This window comes from Micropterus dolomieu, linkage group LG07, assembly GCF_021292245.1.
Source record: "Micropterus dolomieu isolate WLL.071019.BEF.003 ecotype Adirondacks linkage group LG07, ASM2129224v1, whole genome shotgun sequence".
NCBI lineage: Eukaryota > Metazoa > Chordata > Actinopteri > Centrarchiformes > Centrarchidae > Micropterus > Micropterus dolomieu.
The window spans coordinates 5,438,578-5,456,124 of NC_060156.1; the positions used below are offsets into that span (position 1 = coordinate 5,438,578).

Consider the following 17,547-nt stretch of genomic DNA (forward strand, 5'->3'; position numbering starts at 1 on the left):
GTGGGGAATTTAGCCAGAAAACTCCCAAATGGAAGCACTAAATGAAAGCATGTTGCAGATCAAAGGGATACTGATTATTACACTGACAAATGTGTTTTAGTCTAACAAGCAGAATATGTTATTTCCACAAATAACGAAAAAAAGCAAAGGGAACAAAACAAAGTGACCATTTCTATTTGAAAAAAATGTATAAAAAAATGTGGGATAAAAGGAGAGATAAAAAAAGAAGATGTGAGGGAGGAAAAGAAAAAGAAGAAGAAAGAGGATAAAAGGTGAGGAAGAGGAGTTAAAGGACAAGAAGGAGATAAAGAGATAGACAAAAGGTCAAACAGAAAGATGGACTGTAGGGAGAGCAAGTGAATAGAAAGGGTGGGAAAGATAAAGAGGGGTGCTAGTGAAAAGCAAGAGAGAGAGCAGATTGACAGTGAAGGGTGACGTTGATTGATGGTGACATTCTTCAGGTCTACATGGAGATGAATGTTTAATGCTGTGACGTTTGCAACCGCGCCTCACTATGGTAAATAAGGAATCAACAATAAACAACAACAGCAAGGACCATGCTAGATGAGCTCCCTCCAGCTCTATGGCAGACGTGAAAACTGATTAGCAAGAAGAAAATTCTATTATTATTTTGTTTATTCTATGTTTCTTATTTTTGCATCTATCTATTTAAGCTGCTACACTCCAGCAGGCTTTTTTAATACAGGAGTGCAGCGGGAGTGGATGAGAATATCATCTCTGGAGATCACAGTAGCAGAAATAGCTAGATATCGCACACCAGCATGAAAACTCACATTCACACGCACACACACACAAACAGACATGCACTAAGCAATACATGCACTAACACATATAATTTGAATAGTCAAGGTCTCTCACACAGGTTGAAACACATTTCCACTCACATACTCTGATGTTTAGCCCACACATGGGTGCACACACACTTCCACTGTGCTTTTCATGATACCAGAGTCGTACAAAGCCGTAAAGTACATCATTGAGGCCGTTGATAGCTGAAACACATCCACACGACTGCATACACACACGTATAGCTTTGCAAACGCGTACACTACACAAGCCTGGTGAGAAAAACGATAAAGTTGCTAAAAATAAATGATTGATAGATGCTGCAGGGCTAAAATAAAATGAGATTAAGGAAGGAGAGAAGGAGGGATGGAGGAACGAAGAGATGAATGAGGCAGGGACAGGGAAGATTTAAGGGAAGGGATAGGGAGGAGAAAATGAGAGACAACAGGAGAATAAGGGGAAAGGAAGCTGTCAGCAAAGGCAACAGAAGGACAGAGGACAAAGTAGAATGAGAAGGAAGAATAAACAGACAGACACTGAAGAGGGATGGGTAGAAAATGGCAAAAAAGTAGAGAGAGAGAGACATAAAAGTGTGATTTACTTTAATGACATGTCACTGACTGACTGCTTTATAGGCCTGTGTAAGGCATTATCACATTCCCCCTGGCAGTGCGTTCAGGTGTGTGCTTGTCAATATGTCTATGTAAAGGGAAAGAAAAAGGAAGAATACTGCCTTGCTATTAGCAGGTATGTTTGGTTATAAAGTTTTCTCTGCAGGTTATAGACATACCTAACTGAGGCTCTATTTACTTCTAAAGTAAAAAAAAAAAACTCTGTTGTGCTTCTCAACAAAAGCCAAGTCTGAAACTGTCAAGATTTTGCATATAAAGTCAGTGTTTTCCTCAGGCCCGAGATGGATTGCAGACATTACAAGGCAGCAGAGATGGTTGATACAGAGAGAAACAGAAATGGCCAAAAGATGTGTTGAATTGGTTGTCGCTGCTGAGAGTATAGTCAGAAAATTAGGGTGATATATATAATGCAATTTCACTTGTTAAAACAGGGTAAAAAAAATTGGTAGACAAGAACACAGGCAAAGAAAACTTATTTTTGCCACGTCCATGTCTCTTGAGTGCTCTCTCTCTCTTTCTCTCCCTCACTTACACACACACACACACACACACACACACACGCACACACACACGCACACACACACAAAAGCAGTATCATATTGTTTTGGTGTGATTGTGATTTGTGTGGGTGCTGAAATAGCCCGCCTAGATAAGAGCATATCTGTCCCTCTCAATGGCAGCAGAGAGAGGCCCTAACCTAATAATGATACAGTGGTGCTGGGACACACACACACACACACACACACACACACACACACACACACACACTCCAATGGATTGAAACTCTCTCTCTTTCTCTCTTACCATTTCCGTAACGCACAGACAGACACACAAACACAGACAGTCTAATTAAGTTTTATCTATTTATAGTATTGAGCTGATTATGCTGGTTGAAATCGTGTTTGTTTGCCAGGGCTGCAGATGAAAGCTGAGAGCCTGTTACTCTCTGATGTTATCACCCACACATCACACACCAGTATTATTCTATTAGGACTGAGTGTGTTTCTTTTTGCGTGTGTGTGTGCGTGCGTGCATGCAACGTGTGAGTGGGAGACAGAGAGGGAGGATATGTATATGAAAGAGCGAGGGCAAGAGCATGAGTGCACATGAGAGTGGGTGTGTTGTGTGCATGTGAAAGAAAGAGAAACAGATGACAGAGGAAAGTATGAATAGAAGCATTGGATGGATTGATGGAAGGACAAATTAAGGAATTATTTATCATTAGGTCGAATTAATAGAAAAAAAAAATAAGCCTTTCACATTTCCTTCTTCTGTTCCAGGAAATAATTTTCTAAGGGAGTGATTTTTGGTATGACCCACCTTCTGACCCGATGTATAAGCCAGTACGTCCCATGGGGAGATGGGCCAGAAAAGGTCTAAGAAACTCTACAGAAGAATCCGCTTCATCTCTCTTACCTGTAATCTGACAGCCGTAAAGCTCGAACCGCAGAGCAATGCCGTTTTTCCACGTCTGAGGTTTGATTCGCACGAAGCGGGCCAGGACTGGCTGAGGGATCCGATTGAGAACCACCTCCGTAGCGTCAGCATTGGCATGGAAAACCTATATGGAGAGGGGAACAGATGGAATTGAATGATATACATCAATGTCTGTAGGGAATTTCTGTCTGTTTTGCTTTGATATATGCATGTGACTGTTTTACTCCAGAAAAAGTTTTCAGTGAAAAAGGTGAGGGAAGTGGAGTAAGCTTATTAATCCTGATATTGTTCCTAGAGAGACATTTTGTTCACGTCCTAAGATTTTAGCCACATTGTCAGTCTGATCATTACTGTCAGTTGGTCTGTCGGTCGGTCAATTAGTTGGTAAACAACTTTTGTCCTGACTGAAATATCTTTGGCTGGATTACCTTGAAAGTCTTTACAGACATATCTGCATATCTGTGGGTTTAGGGTGGCGTCAGACTGTGTTTAGCCTAGCTTAGCATAAAAACATGAATCAGGGGGGAAACTAGCATAGTTCTGTCCACAGTTAAAAAACACACCGACCAAAAACTCTAAAACTATTTAAGCTTATTTACACAGTGTGTAATATTTGTTTAACATTGGAATATACAAACATGTAATAATGACAATTTGTAATTTTAGAAGGAGTTACATTGACAACTGTAAGATAACTAAACAGCCAACCATTTAAAAAGTCCAAATCAGTGCACAGGACATTAAACTAGACTATTACACAACAGGTATCTAGAGCAACAATATTTATGGTTTGGACTAGACAGTTTTATTGTTAAACTGACTCAGGACAACATAATTTAACACGAGGGAAAAACAGACTTCTACGTGCACATACACACACACACACACACACACACACTGAATATATTGTTTCTGTTGACAAAAAAAGAAATTAGTGCAAAGGTTTTCCAACACATTTACACAGACAATCTGAGGGAATGCAGTGTGTAATAAATCAAGGGTGTAAGTATGTGGGAGAGCATCCTCTTCTCACGTCCTCTTGACTTAACCACACGCACACACAGGAAAACATAATTGTTAGTCCTCCATGCACAGAGAGCAAAGAAAAACACACTTTGTCGCCCCTCAACGCACAGACACACACTCACAAATGCACTTCAAACACAGCTGTCTCACACACACACACACACACCAAAGAACACAGGGTGTCTTTCCACTGTCTTACAAAGTGCCCTTCCAGCTCCCACACTTCACACACAACGCACACAAATAATTTCCTTCGAAAACACACACAAATACAGATAAAAAAGAAAGTGAATGCAAGCGCACATGGCCGGAAGCAGTCTTTTGACACCATGACTTTATATCTCTGTCTGTCTGACAGAGTGCCATGTCTCTCTCTCTGCCTAGAACTGTCATCTCTGTTGGGCTCACCACATAAAACACAGCTGGGCCTCTGCTCCTCTGCCTATCATTTCACTTTCTATCCTCTGTCTTTCTTTTCGACACATCTTTCTCTGCCTCTCTCTCTCTCTCACTGCCATGATGATATACTGTTGTAAATTTAAGAAAAATATATCATTAATTAGAGAACCTCAAAGGCTGTTTTCCCTCTGTGTCTCTAACACTCTTTCTATTATGTTACATCAGTACTGAAAACACAACATAGTGTGTTTATCACAGAGAGCAGAAAACAGCATTCACCAGAGCCAAAGGCTTTGCAATTACTTGCTTGGGTACTCATTTATAGATGTTCGCTTTGTTTTAGGAGTCTGTGTGTGTGTGTGTGTGTGTGTGTGTGTGTAATCCACTATTTTCCTCCTGTTCCCAATCCATTAAACAGCAGGACCAGTCAGGGGTGACAAAATATGGATGAAAGGGGTTTCTGACTTACATGAACAGTAGCAAGCTACTAGGCCAGCTGGGAATTGAACCCATGACCCACTGGGTGTACGATATAAAGTCAGACCCAGTGAACTCATGCCCTTACAATGGCCTTAATACCAGAGACTGTCACCAGTTAAATGATGGAAAAATGCCTAAAGGCCCCAAAAGACTTAATAGGATTGTGGACTGTAATTACAAGTGTGTGTGAGTGTCAGTGTGTAAAAGTGTAATTATGAAGTCTCACTCTTTGGAAGAGTTGGGGGCTGGCGGGTGTTTTCTGATTTCCCTTGGTGCTCACTGAAACATTTCCTCAGCAAAAGTGTGAGAATGTGTGTGTGCGTACAGCCTTTTGTCACTATCCTTGTGGGGACGCGACAGTGACATAATGTATTCGCTATCCCCTTACCCTAACACCACCCTAATTCTAACTCTAACCCTAAAACCAAGTCTCTTAAACTGTCTTAAACTTGTGAGGCCCAGCATTTTGGTCCACACAAAGCTGTCAGAACCCATAAAGTGGGTGTTTGGACCCCACAAATATAGTAAAAAGCCCACACAATTGTATGCATGTGGTTTTATGTGTGTGTATGTAAGTATGCATACTGCACGAGTCTTGATTCACCAATCTAGTGTCCATTTGTTTCTCTATTACCAGTTTTGTTCAGGGTCACCAAACAGAGCAGCAGCTGTATTTTAGCTTCTACTTGATGCAAACCTTTCACTGTCACAACTGCAGTTTTACAGTCACTTCATTAAACTGAAATCCTTTCGGTAGCAGACTGAAAACATGATAGGAAAATACCAGCAATGATCTCTGTTAGAACTCATCGCCACACATACTGATCTATCTTTAGGACATCCGTCAGGAAATGGTTAAATGTTCTGAATCGATGCTAAGCTGACCCCACTGCCAAAATTTAAATGTGTTTTTCTACATAGTGCAGATTTTACAATGTGTTATCAACCCACATTGGAACCCTTGAAGCCTTATGTGCAATGTGTGTCACTTGTTATTTGTTAATGTACAGTATATTAAACAGCCAGTATTGAAAGGTAAACTTATCTATGCTCAGGTTTTCCCTGGTTTAAAGGAGACCTATTGTTCTTTTCCACATTTTATGACTTATCTACAGTGTTATAATGTTGGATGTTCGTGTTAAACATGGCCAAAGCTTCAAATAATGATGTTAAAGTATTTAAAAGAAATCCCTGTGAGCAAAAACCTCAGATTTCCTCCTGTTCTGAACGCTGAACGTTTTGAACTGCTTTTTCTACCAATGGCTCTGTTCTACGTGATATGGAGCTAGACGGAGCCGGTGATCCATACATGGTCATGTGCTCCACACAGCAACGGTGCAGCTTCGCTCAGCCTGTCTTTACCGCTCAGCGACAACAGCAGCCTGGTAACATGCTTCAGGTCTTGACCGATCAGAAGACAGTGGGCTTTGAGAGGGGGGGCCTTAAAGAGACAGGAGCATCTACAGCTTGTTTCAGACAGAGGCTGAAATGTAGGCCCACATGAAGAGCCAGTATAAGATAGAAAATAATTTTTTGGAACTTTGAATAATGCAAAGCTGCCATACAGGAGTCACAGAACTACAATATCGGACTGGAAAAGAAGTATAATAGGTCTCCTTTCATTTGCATTACATTGCTTGGCGTAGATTAATTTGTACTTTAATAGTAAGTGTTAAACTGTTAAACTGTACAATTATGGACAAATACTTTTGTGAAAATATATTAAACAAAAGCTCATCCAGGTTTTGGCTCTGCAATGAGAATACACACTGAGGAGGTGTAAGGGGATATGTAGCATCTCTGAGGTCTTACACTCCTAAATTCACAGTTAACAGCCTCTCTCTAAAAGGCTAATCAGCTAATGGACTCCACCCGCAACCCAGCTCAGGTTATTGTGTGTATGTGTGTGTGTGTGTGTGTGAGAAAGAGAGAGAGAAGGTGTAAAGTTAAGCATCAGTTCAACCCAGTGTTTGTGGTGTCAATTTGCCTCATCTCTTAACACGGGTGGAAACATCTGACCATTAACAAACCTACACAAAACACACACAGACAGACTCTCTTTCTCTCTCTCACATACACACACATATAGGCCAAAACAAAAAAGCGGAAATGTTGTTTAACACCAATACTATAAGAACAACTCCAAGCAAGAGAAATCTATCCATTTCAAATTGTATTCAGTGAAGGTCAAAGGGGATAGACATGGAGTGAATACTGTTTTCACCTTCATTTACACACACCTACTCTACTGAATAACAATAGTGTACAGGGCAGAAGGACACATATTGTGTAGCCGCTTCTGGTTTGGAGTCAAAAGGCAACTAACCAGGTCTAACGTGTAACTACAGGACAGAATAGGAGCTTGACGAGAAACATGTTCACCTGGTGGGAAAGAAAATAACAGGTGTGTGTGTGTGTGTGTGTGTGTGTGTGTGTGTGTGTGTGTGTGTGTGTGTGTGTGTGTGTCGTGAGCCGGCAGGGCCACAGTCACTCAGCCAGCAAGGAACAGTGCAGACATGCTGAATTATTCAAATGTCCATGCTGTGTGTTTTGCGTGTAGGTGTGTGGATAGAGTTATAAAATAGTAAAACACCCCCCATCTCCTCTCATTTCATCACACAAGGACAAATACACACACACACACACACACACACACACATACACACACACACCTTTGCACATACACAGACTTCAGGGAGGTAACCTGTCTTTGACAGCTAAGTCATGGAAAGTGTGACAGTACAGTCCACAAATCTCACAAACCAAATGACACAGAGCACCCTTATAATATCCCCCTTTGTCCCTTTCTGCTCTTTTTCTCTCAGCTTTTCTTTCTTCATTTGTCACACACTATTTTCTCCCTCTCTCCTCTGACCTCTCCCTCCCTCCTGATTTCCCTCACCTCGCCTCGCCCCACCCTCCTCCCACTACTCCCTTCTCCTGACATCCTTCCAGGCTGTGTTGCCGAGACCTCTGATCTATCCAGAGGGATTTGTGGTCAACACCCTTGTCTGTTATTCTCATTATTCCTCCTCTCCTCCATGCCTCTGTTCATCTGTCCATCCCTCTTTCTTTTGCTCCGTGGTTCCCCTGTGAACACTTCTTCCCCCCCTTCTGCCTCTTTCCTTCACTCACTTGTTCCCCTATGAACCTCGGTTTTCTCCTTTTGGTTTCCACCTCTCTTCCTCCCTCTGCACAGCTCATTTTCTCCCCTCTCTATCAGTTCAATGCTTGACTGGTAGACCTTTTGCTTGTGTTTTCTTTCTTTCTTTCTTTCTTTCTTTCTTTGCTATTTTCAACTCTCCAACACTTTCCTCTCATCACAATCCCACTTCCTCCCTCTCATTCCATCCATGTCTGCTTCCTCCATCGCACTCCATCCATCCATCCTCCCTCCCACAGATTAAGGTGGGAATTGGAGGTTTTGGTCTTGGCCGAGGTCCAGTGTTGTAATGACCACAGACAGCTCTGCCTGCAGCACTTCAGCAGGGCTACATAATGACAATTGTATCACGTCAATCTTAAATTTACCTCTACCAACAAAAGGTCTCAGACTCCTCCAGATGAAGACTCAAACTGAGACAACATCATTTCTTAACTTGAGACCTCAGGTCACTGAAAAACACTCCCATAAGGCCCACGTCCATTTTGATCACTGAACACTTTTTATCTTCTTTTTTTTCAGTGTCTTTATTGCTTTATTAAGTTCAAATGATCTGACATGACCTGGTCATCAGGAGGGGATTTGAAAAATGGCTTCAGCGCAGTAAAAACAGGAACAGAGGAAATAAACATTTATGGATAATAAGACAGGGAAAGAAAACAAATAAATACAAATTGGTTGGGAATCTCAACTTTTTAATTCCAATAGCAAAGCAGCACAGCATATTGGCTCTGCAAAGATGATTTCTAATATAATCTTGTTCACCCGGTATTCTTATACTTGACTTATGCTTTGCCCATCTGCTTCTTTCCCCTCTTTCTCTAGTGCATGTCTTGATTCAGTATCTGTCATTTGTGGGCCTGTCAGTAAAATGTAGGAACAAATGATGTATGAATATTACTCGCTCCAAAACGTTTCTGCAAGTTAACATGTATTCCATATGTCCCATCTGGTTCACAACGGGTCTTTAATGACATTATCAAATACATTACAGATCGCACAAATCATTGTGATGTTGTGTGACAGTGGTGCCGCCCCTGGGCTGGCTCCCAGATGTTTAAAACCAGAGTGTGTGCGTGTGTCAAATTTGCATAGTGACTGCTTTCTTAAGAGTTACTCATCTGAGGCAAACATACAAAAAGAACGAGGCTGTAAACATACATAAATCCGCATGCATGTATTTGTGTGTGTCTTTGTTGTTGTGTGGATACAGAGTTGTGTGTTAGCATGAGCACAGACTCATACTTTTTTCTCTATCCATGTGGCTCCCATTAATTTTTGTCCTCCTTTAATGCCTCTTGCTCATAAAACACTAATTCAATAATTCTTCCAGATTAACGCACACACACACACCCAGCCACCAAAACCATCACTGTAGCCAAGCACAGAAAGTCATTTGTTCGAGCAGCCGAAGCTTGCCTGTCTTATTTCATGATGACTTTCTCAGAAACATGTGTGGGGAGGGAGGGCAAATGATGGAGTGTCGAGAGAGGGAAAAGGGGAGAGATGAAAAAGAGTGCAAGAGGGGAAGGATAAGGTGAACAAAGATGTGCAGAGAGTGAGTGTGAAGACAGGGAGGGGAGATTTGATGGATGAAGAAATTTTAAGAGAATTAGTGAAGGGGTGAGTGAATGAACATGTCAAGAGAGAGATGGATGGATAAATGGACAGTTCAGAGCAGGTTCAACAAGTTAACCAGACAGGAGCTTGTTCACTTCTATATATCCCTTGCGTTAGTCGAACAGCCACTTTATCTTGAAAGAAAGTAATAAATAAATTATTCTATGTGGCTTGTGTGTACATTTAAGTTCAGAAAAAGAAAAATCTGACATGCTTACCACTGATCCTTGTTTGAAATGATCCAGGGTCTGCTCTCAATTATATAAAGAAAAACCTTTCCTTGAAATGTCCTTTCAATGCAGACACAGCATTTTCCACACCCAAACTAAAAAGCTCTGCCAAAAGATCTTCTTGGCCATTGCTGTTGAGCTATTTATATAACATTAAACCCACAACCTCATTTACACCACCAAAGTTGCAGGAGACAGTTGGCATGGCAAGGCCGATGCTGACTGGCCGTCTGAGGTATGTCAGCTGAGAAGGGACATTAGGTTCCAAGATGCTGACACGCTTATTTCATCATCAGATAAATGAATAAACAACTCTCCTTGTCTTTTTTCAACTCTCTCTGCTTTAACTTTGCTACCTTTTTCATCTCTCTCTGTCAGGATAGAGGAAGCACCATAACATAGAGACCAAATTATAAGCATGTATACAGTATTTTCATATATTTATAGATAATGTGCAGATGGGATGATGATATACTGTAGTGCACCAAATGAAATGCCCGACAACCATGAGCCGAACCACCAGATTACTGAGCAGACTCTCTCACCAGGGGGCCAAATGGCTCAAAAGACCCTTACCAGTTGGCAAGAGGTGTGTGTGCGTATTTAAAAGACAAGAGAGGGATATTCTACTAGAAGCTGCTGCTGATTTATCCTAAAGCACACACACACACATTGATATGCACATACATGTACACAAACCCCTCTGTGTCTCCCCTAGGCATTTGACTCTGAAGCAGCTTTTCAGGGTTATGAGGGAATCAAGGGGGATTATGGGTGGTGACACCAGCAAATAACCTCCAAACATCATCATTAATCCATTTTGAACATTGGATTTTTATTGTTTCATTGCCTAGTGTCAGCAGCATATCGCTATTTGACTGACAAAACAACTGAATGGTGAACTGACTGATTAGTTGAGCAATTTCCAGATTGCAGAAGCGTAGGCTTATTTGCACATACTAAGCCAATCAAAGAATTATAATTTTGGTTGACTAAGCTTTATAGCCATAAACCTGATTTAAAAAAACTTGCTTTACTCTCCCTTCCTTGTCCTCCTTCTATCATCCCTCAATTTCTTTCTTTATTTTCTCCCTTTCTGTCTTTTTTCACAACTCAACTGTGGTTTATCCATCAATCACTTTGCTGGGAGTTAGCAGCAGCTATAAGCCTTATGGGATCTGCAGTCCACAGAGGAACCCCAGATGGTTAGACTGAATCTCCTGTTTCCCTCTCACAGCAAAATAAGCATTTTTATATATACATCTGTGAGTGTGTGTGCATGCATTAGTGAAGGAATAAGGGTTTATAGCACAAAGGTAGACGTGGTGTTACACCGCAGGACAAACATATGTGAGCTCTATAGCAGGGGGAGAACGGCTGTGATGGAAAAAGCAGCCACAACCACTGGAATGCTCCTGTACTTTAATTGCAGTTGCAACCATTTTAAAGACCCTCTGTACTGTCTGCTTCATTTCTTCTAATCGGCACCCCCAGACTGCAGCACACTCACTGATGATTCATCATGTTTTAACGCCTCTGAGAGAAACAGCTTAGAAAACAGTCCAACCAGGTCAACATTAGGCAGAACTCTGACCAGTAACAGAAACCAGATGGGATGCGAAAAGCAGACTGCACAGTCTAAGTGTAGCTGTGTTCGATGATGTAAGGTATCACTTGGAGCTTGGAGACGTGTGCTGATTCTGGCTTGGTCGTAAACCCTTAAATGTAGCCAACTGAACAGCAGTGGTACGGCTGTAATTGCAGACACCAGTTGAATTTTGGGCTTGTGGTCAGCTCTCGCTGCATATGTTCCGTCTCATATTTTTCTCTGACTCTTCCACGTGAGTGCATGTTGCGGCATGTGTGACACCGAAGAGCATCCAGACTTTCTCTAGTCACCCTGAACTGCAGTCCATGCTTTGGCAGGAAAATGTGGCTTGTGTTTGTGCATGTGCTGAGTGTTTTTGTATTTCGCCTACCTTATGATTCTTGCCATGTCTGTAGACCATCCAGTCCTCTCCATTGGTGCTGACCTCCAGCTTGAAAGTGGTGACATGGTAAGCCTTTTGAGTTTCCTTCGAAATGGCGCCCTGGGTGGCGATGCCTGTAAGCACCTTCAAAGTATGGAGGTCCACCTGTTGGTGGATAAAAATAAAAACATCATAAACAAAGCTGACAACTGATCATTCAGCTGGAGGAGTGTTTGGTGTATAAAAAGCTGAAACACAAAGTGACAATACTACTGATGATGGTGATGTTTTAAAAAAAAACTTATCAACAATAAAAACTGCTTACAAAATTAAAAACACCCACTGAAAGCCCAACCCAAATCATACTCCTGACAAAATGCCCTCATGTTGGAGCTCTTCAAACATTAAACTGGTTAAACACATACACACAAATATACACCTGAACTTATCAGCATCCACTCTCACCTTCACCACTCCCTTTATCCTCTTCTTCTCATCTCCTTCTTTCTCCCTCCCTCTCCTCTCTATGTCTCTCTCTCCTGGCAGATTGATAGTAATGACCTGGGGCTCAGTTTACTTTCCTCCCATACAATAGCCATAATCACCTCCCCATCCTGAATGTGGATGCTACACTACGTGTCTGGCATGCTGCTAGCTATGTTGCATTATACATGGACCGTGTACTGTGTGCTGTATGCAGAATTCAGACTCCTTCATTTCAAGGTCCCTAAAGTAGATACACATTTGTTTTGCTCCACAGTGCCCTAAATAAGTAGCTCAAGAAGAACAATAGAGATGTTTTCAGAGAGTCTATCAATTTGCAAGTGATATGAAGAAAGAAGAGATGATATTGTTTAGGAAATATATTTTAACACTGCTCTTGAGGAGCACCTGCCAATGAGAACCACTGTGCTTCAATGGATCAAATGATGATAACAGCAGGTTTGAAAACAGCTTCGATCGAATGTATTAATCCACACAAGAAGTTATAAATAGCTTTAAAATTCTTTTTTTTTTAGTAAAATTTATTTTTCGACACCACTGAATGAGCTCTGCATTACTGAAAGTTGAAGGAGTTCTTCTGGGGTCTACGATGATTTTGTCGAGGACCATAGAAGTTCCATTAACAGTTTCTTCCCAGGAACACAGCACACCTGAGGTACACCTGAGTATTTCGCATTTTTAACATGTTTACATGAATTATGTTCTCTGCTCCATCGCGAAAGAGATTTTGAGATTCAAGCCTCTACTTCATAAAACAAGGTTTTATAGCCCCAAACACAAACACACACAGGTCCCAGTTTGGTTTGGGGAGGCAGAGACCATCTCCACATTTAAAAGTACGCTTAAGGCTTTCCTATTTGACAAACCTTAGGGCTGACTCAGGTCCCAACCCTTAGACTGCAGGGGGACTTTCCCATGGTGCACTGAGCTCCTCTCTTCTCCTCTCCCTCTCCATCTGTATGCATTCTTATAACATTAATGCACATTACTAACCCGACTTCTTCCCTCTCCCATAGTCTTGTGCTTTCTTGTCCCTCTACTCTCTCCCCCTATCGCTTTCTGCAGGTGTTTCTGGTTCTGGAGCTGTAGAGTTTGGATCTGTGGTTGCGGGCTTCCTGCTGCCCTCATGTTCCTGCTGGACGCCCACTGCTACAATTATTATTATTAGTCCTATTATTATTATTATGAGGTAACCTTTGTTATGAATTGTCACTATATAAATAAAATTTAATATAATACAACTGAATATGCAAGAGAATATAGGCAATGCAGACAAAAAGAGGCTGCAGACAAATAACAAGCAGAAGATGAGAAAGGTTCTACAGTAGGTTGTAACATTTGTTCTCCTCCATTGGAGCTGTTGAAACATGTCGATTAATCACAACTTGTTGTGAGTGTGCGGTGTGTGTGTGTGTGTGTGTGTGCTGTGTGTCACACTGGAGTATAGTACAAAACACCAGGGGAGGTAAAATGCTGTGTTTGTTATCTGTCAGAGAGACAGGTGTTTTAGATTACTTCCAACACACACTCTCTCTCTCTGTCTCACACACACACACGCGCGCACACAAACACGCACACACGCCTGCACGCTTAGGGCCAGACAGAGATCCGCCAAGACAACTAATCGATAGTCCAGAACCGAGCAGAGGAACAGATGAGAGGAGGAGAGGTGAGGAGTAAGGGAATAAGAGAGAGAGGAAGAGAGAGAGAGAGCTACTAAGTGAGCCTTCCCAGGGAAGGCTTCCCATCAATCACCCAAGTTGTTAGAATAACAGAGCCACCAGATCCCACATCATCAATCTGCACCACACCTCACTGGACCAGACCAGACCAGATCAGAACAGAACCAAACTGAATAAAACAGAATAGAACAGAACAACACATACGCTACATTAGAAAATGTGCACTAGAGAGATATTTAAACCACACACATGGCTCTTGAGCCAACACAGCAACACACACATGCCTGAGGTCCATGGGTACACACTTCAACAAACACACACGCAAACACAATCACACACACATGCAGGAACACACATGCACACACTTGGTTATAAGAGACCACGGGGTGCAAGATGCTAGAAGGAGAGGCATGTTGGCATTTATGACAGCTGCTCATCAAGACAGGAGGCTGCACACACACACACACACACACACACGCAGGGGCCTTGGTCTCAGCTAGGTGTTAACGCAGGGGAACAGCTGAGAGCCTCTGTGGAACGCAGCGACCCGACCACAACACCAATGACCAGAGAGAGACAGAAAGACAACATGAGAGAAGTAGAAGCTTAATTCCCAGCCAAGCTGTCAAGTCAATTTTATACAACGATCTGATGTGTCACGAACAATAAAATCCGAATCCGGGGTCTTTCCATGGACTGACGAGATTATGCGGACAATCTGGATGTCAGGGGAACAAAATCAGGAAGAAAAAAAAAAAAAAGAGAGTCCTTTAAGTGATTCTTGTGGAGCAAATTCTTTAATGTCAGCTAATTTTGAGAGTGAGCTGGAGAGAGTGAGCAGTCTGCTTACAGCTGAGGTGAGACAGGAAGGATGTGTAAGACTGATGGGACCTTGGCCTCATGCTGCCTCTTGGCCACAGTCCCTTCCTGTGTTTGCAGGCCCAGAGTTTGGCCACAGTGGAGCTCTCAGAACTTCTGCTTCCAGTCCACATGTGTCTGTGGTTGTGTCATTGTTCCTACAAATGAATAGATGAGGTGCTTGTGTGGTTCTTGTCTCTCTGAGCAATTATTATTTCTTAGAGGGAGCACATCTTGGGCTATCTAATCACAGGCTTCTAAGAGGATGGAATATGTTAGCTGCACAAATCAAGACTAAAACCTGCAAGCTTTTTTGTTCTTTTTTCAAAAAAGCTTATTGGCAATGAGCAAAGCAAAACCTGTGGGCAGTCATTGTAAGGCTACAGGAAGGTGACACCCAACAAGATAATCTGTTGTTTACAGACGGGTCTCACTGAAGAGTGCCTTGTGGGCTGGTTTGAATTCATTTCTGTCTGAGGGGTGAGTGAACCTCACACTTCCCTTCCCCTCTCACCCAGACAGCCTCATAACTCAGGCTCAGCACAGGGATGGCACAAAGTTGGCACTGTGATAGAATATGGGAAACAATGCCTTACCCAGGCATCTAGCTGTTAAACCTTGATATCACTACACCTCCCACTCGCTCTCTCTCTCTCTCTCTCTCTCTCTCTCGCCTATTCTCTCACTCCCACACACACACACACACACACACACACACACATATACACAAATACATACACACACATTCACTGAGAAATAAAGCTGTGGTGGAGTTATTATGTGTGATATGTCAACACAAGAAAAAAGATGTTAAAAATAAGAGTGCAATCTTTTAGTTTAGGCAGAGTAAACTTTTTCAAGAATAAGAATCTGTATTTCAGCATAAGGATTCTTGGATTTGTGCCACGTCCTGATAAAAAAATAAAATAAAAAACTAATAATCAATAAAAGTAATAATATAGGATTATAGGATAATAGGGCTAATAATAATAATTGTAGCAGCTGGTGTGGAGCAAAAGCATGGGATCAAATGGATATTGTATTGCAAGATCAAATATTTAGTTGAAAACAAAACGTTTGTTAGTGAACATTTTACCGATACGTTCTGTACAATTTTGTGACTTGCCAGATCTGTAAATTAGCTAAATTTCCTTAATATGTTAATAGAAAACGCATCCAGACTTCATTACCCTTCCTTCAAAGCGTATTAACTAAATTAGTTGTGTGTCAGTGTAATTTCCAGGGGACAGACAAGGTTGGTGTACCTCACCTTTTGAGCGGTAGGTGCATGTTCAGTTCACGTTTAACAGAGATTAGTGTCATTTTGAATGACATTTTGAGGAGCCCCTTGAATACTACTTTGTTTGCTCCACAGTTGAGGACAAACTCGTACCTGTATGTACTCCCTGTTGCTGTCTTCGTTGGGTGTCCATCCGTTGTCATTGTAATTAAGCCTGGCCTGACGTGGCAGCCAGTGTCCATCGTAGAAACTGGACGAAGCAGTGATCTGGTCATCCGTGATCTTTCCTGACTCCAGACCGAATGCATTACTACAGTGGAAAGCTACAAGAGGAGGAGGGGAAGAGATTTAGACTCTTTTAGAATATTGTAGCATTTCTAAATGCATTTTAAAATATAAAAAATCTGCGCTAACTTAAACTTACTCTCACTGACTTCCTTGTGGGTCATGTTATATCGAGCTGAGAAGCCATCTTTAGCCACAGCCATGTCAGTGTGGAAAGACAGAGAGAGAATCCCAGTAGATGATTGGATCTCAGGAGGCACCCTGGTCCCGCAGTATCGACCAATCAGAGGGCCCACTGTCAATCAGAGATGAAGAAGTATTGGGTTAGTCAACAGTTAATTCTGCCAGCAATTTCTATATGTCATCATTTGACACAATGCACTAACTGTGTTGGTTACACAAGATGTTACAAGGATCTCACTCTCACTGTCAAGATGTTTATTGATTTATCATTCCTATACCAATCCCTTTATACCGTAATCCTCCTCTATTCTTTGCTACGTGTGTTTTTCTTTTTACTTTCTTCCATTATTATTACTCCCTCTTCCACTGTCATCTACTTATCGCTCAACCCTCTCATGTCATCACCTTTCTTTTCTTCATCTATCACCTCTGTCTCTGAACTGTACATGGTTTTATTATGTGTACTGTGTGTACTATATAATAAGTGATTCCTCGACTGTCTCTAATACCACAACTTATATACGTCAACATAAACAGATGAGTGTGATTTAGAGTCCTAGGGTGTGTGTGTGTGTGTGGGTGAAAGGATGGGTACACAGATAGTAGATTCATCCTGCTACTCCCTGAGTCCTCTCTCACACTTACAGATACACACCCGAGGAGGCTTGTGGAGGAGGAAGAGGAGGTGGAAGACAAGAAAATAGCCACCAATCAATCAGTGCTATTGATTGTTTTCTTCTCTTTTGGAACGGGTGTATATTTGAAACAGGGCTCTTGAGCAGTTATAACTTTTTTCTTGAGGGTGGTGAGGAAAAAAGGAAAAAAAGAGAAGAGAATCTCAAATCCACAGAGATGATTTCTATTAATAAATGACCCATGTTTGCACACAATTCTGGTCAAACAAATAAAATATTTTTGGGGAGAGTTAATATTTGTCGTTCTCCCTCTATGTTTTATGAATTTAATTTCAGTGGCATTTAAAAGAGGCAAATGCATAAACACAAACACACACAAAACACTTCACATTCTAG

At 41.7% G+C, this 17,547-nt stretch overlaps 1 protein-coding gene across 3 annotated transcripts in view; it reads right to left on the minus strand.

The window, feature by feature from the left end:
* The window catches only part of nrp2b (neuropilin 2b), a 94,646-nt gene that overhangs the window by 42,583 nt on the left and 34,516 nt on the right, over positions 1-17,547 (minus strand). For all 3 annotated transcript variants that reach the window (XM_046053738.1, XM_046053736.1, XM_046053737.1), the window contains exons 5-8: positions 16,473-16,628; positions 16,202-16,371; positions 11,774-11,929; positions 2,856-3,000 (exon numbers count right to left, since the gene is read on the minus strand). In XM_046053738.1, coding sequence (XP_045909694.1) covers positions 2,856-3,000; positions 11,774-11,929; positions 16,202-16,371; positions 16,473-16,628 — 627 coding nt within the window. The remainder of the gene's footprint in view (positions 1-2,855; positions 3,001-11,773; positions 11,930-16,201; positions 16,372-16,472; positions 16,629-17,547) is intronic.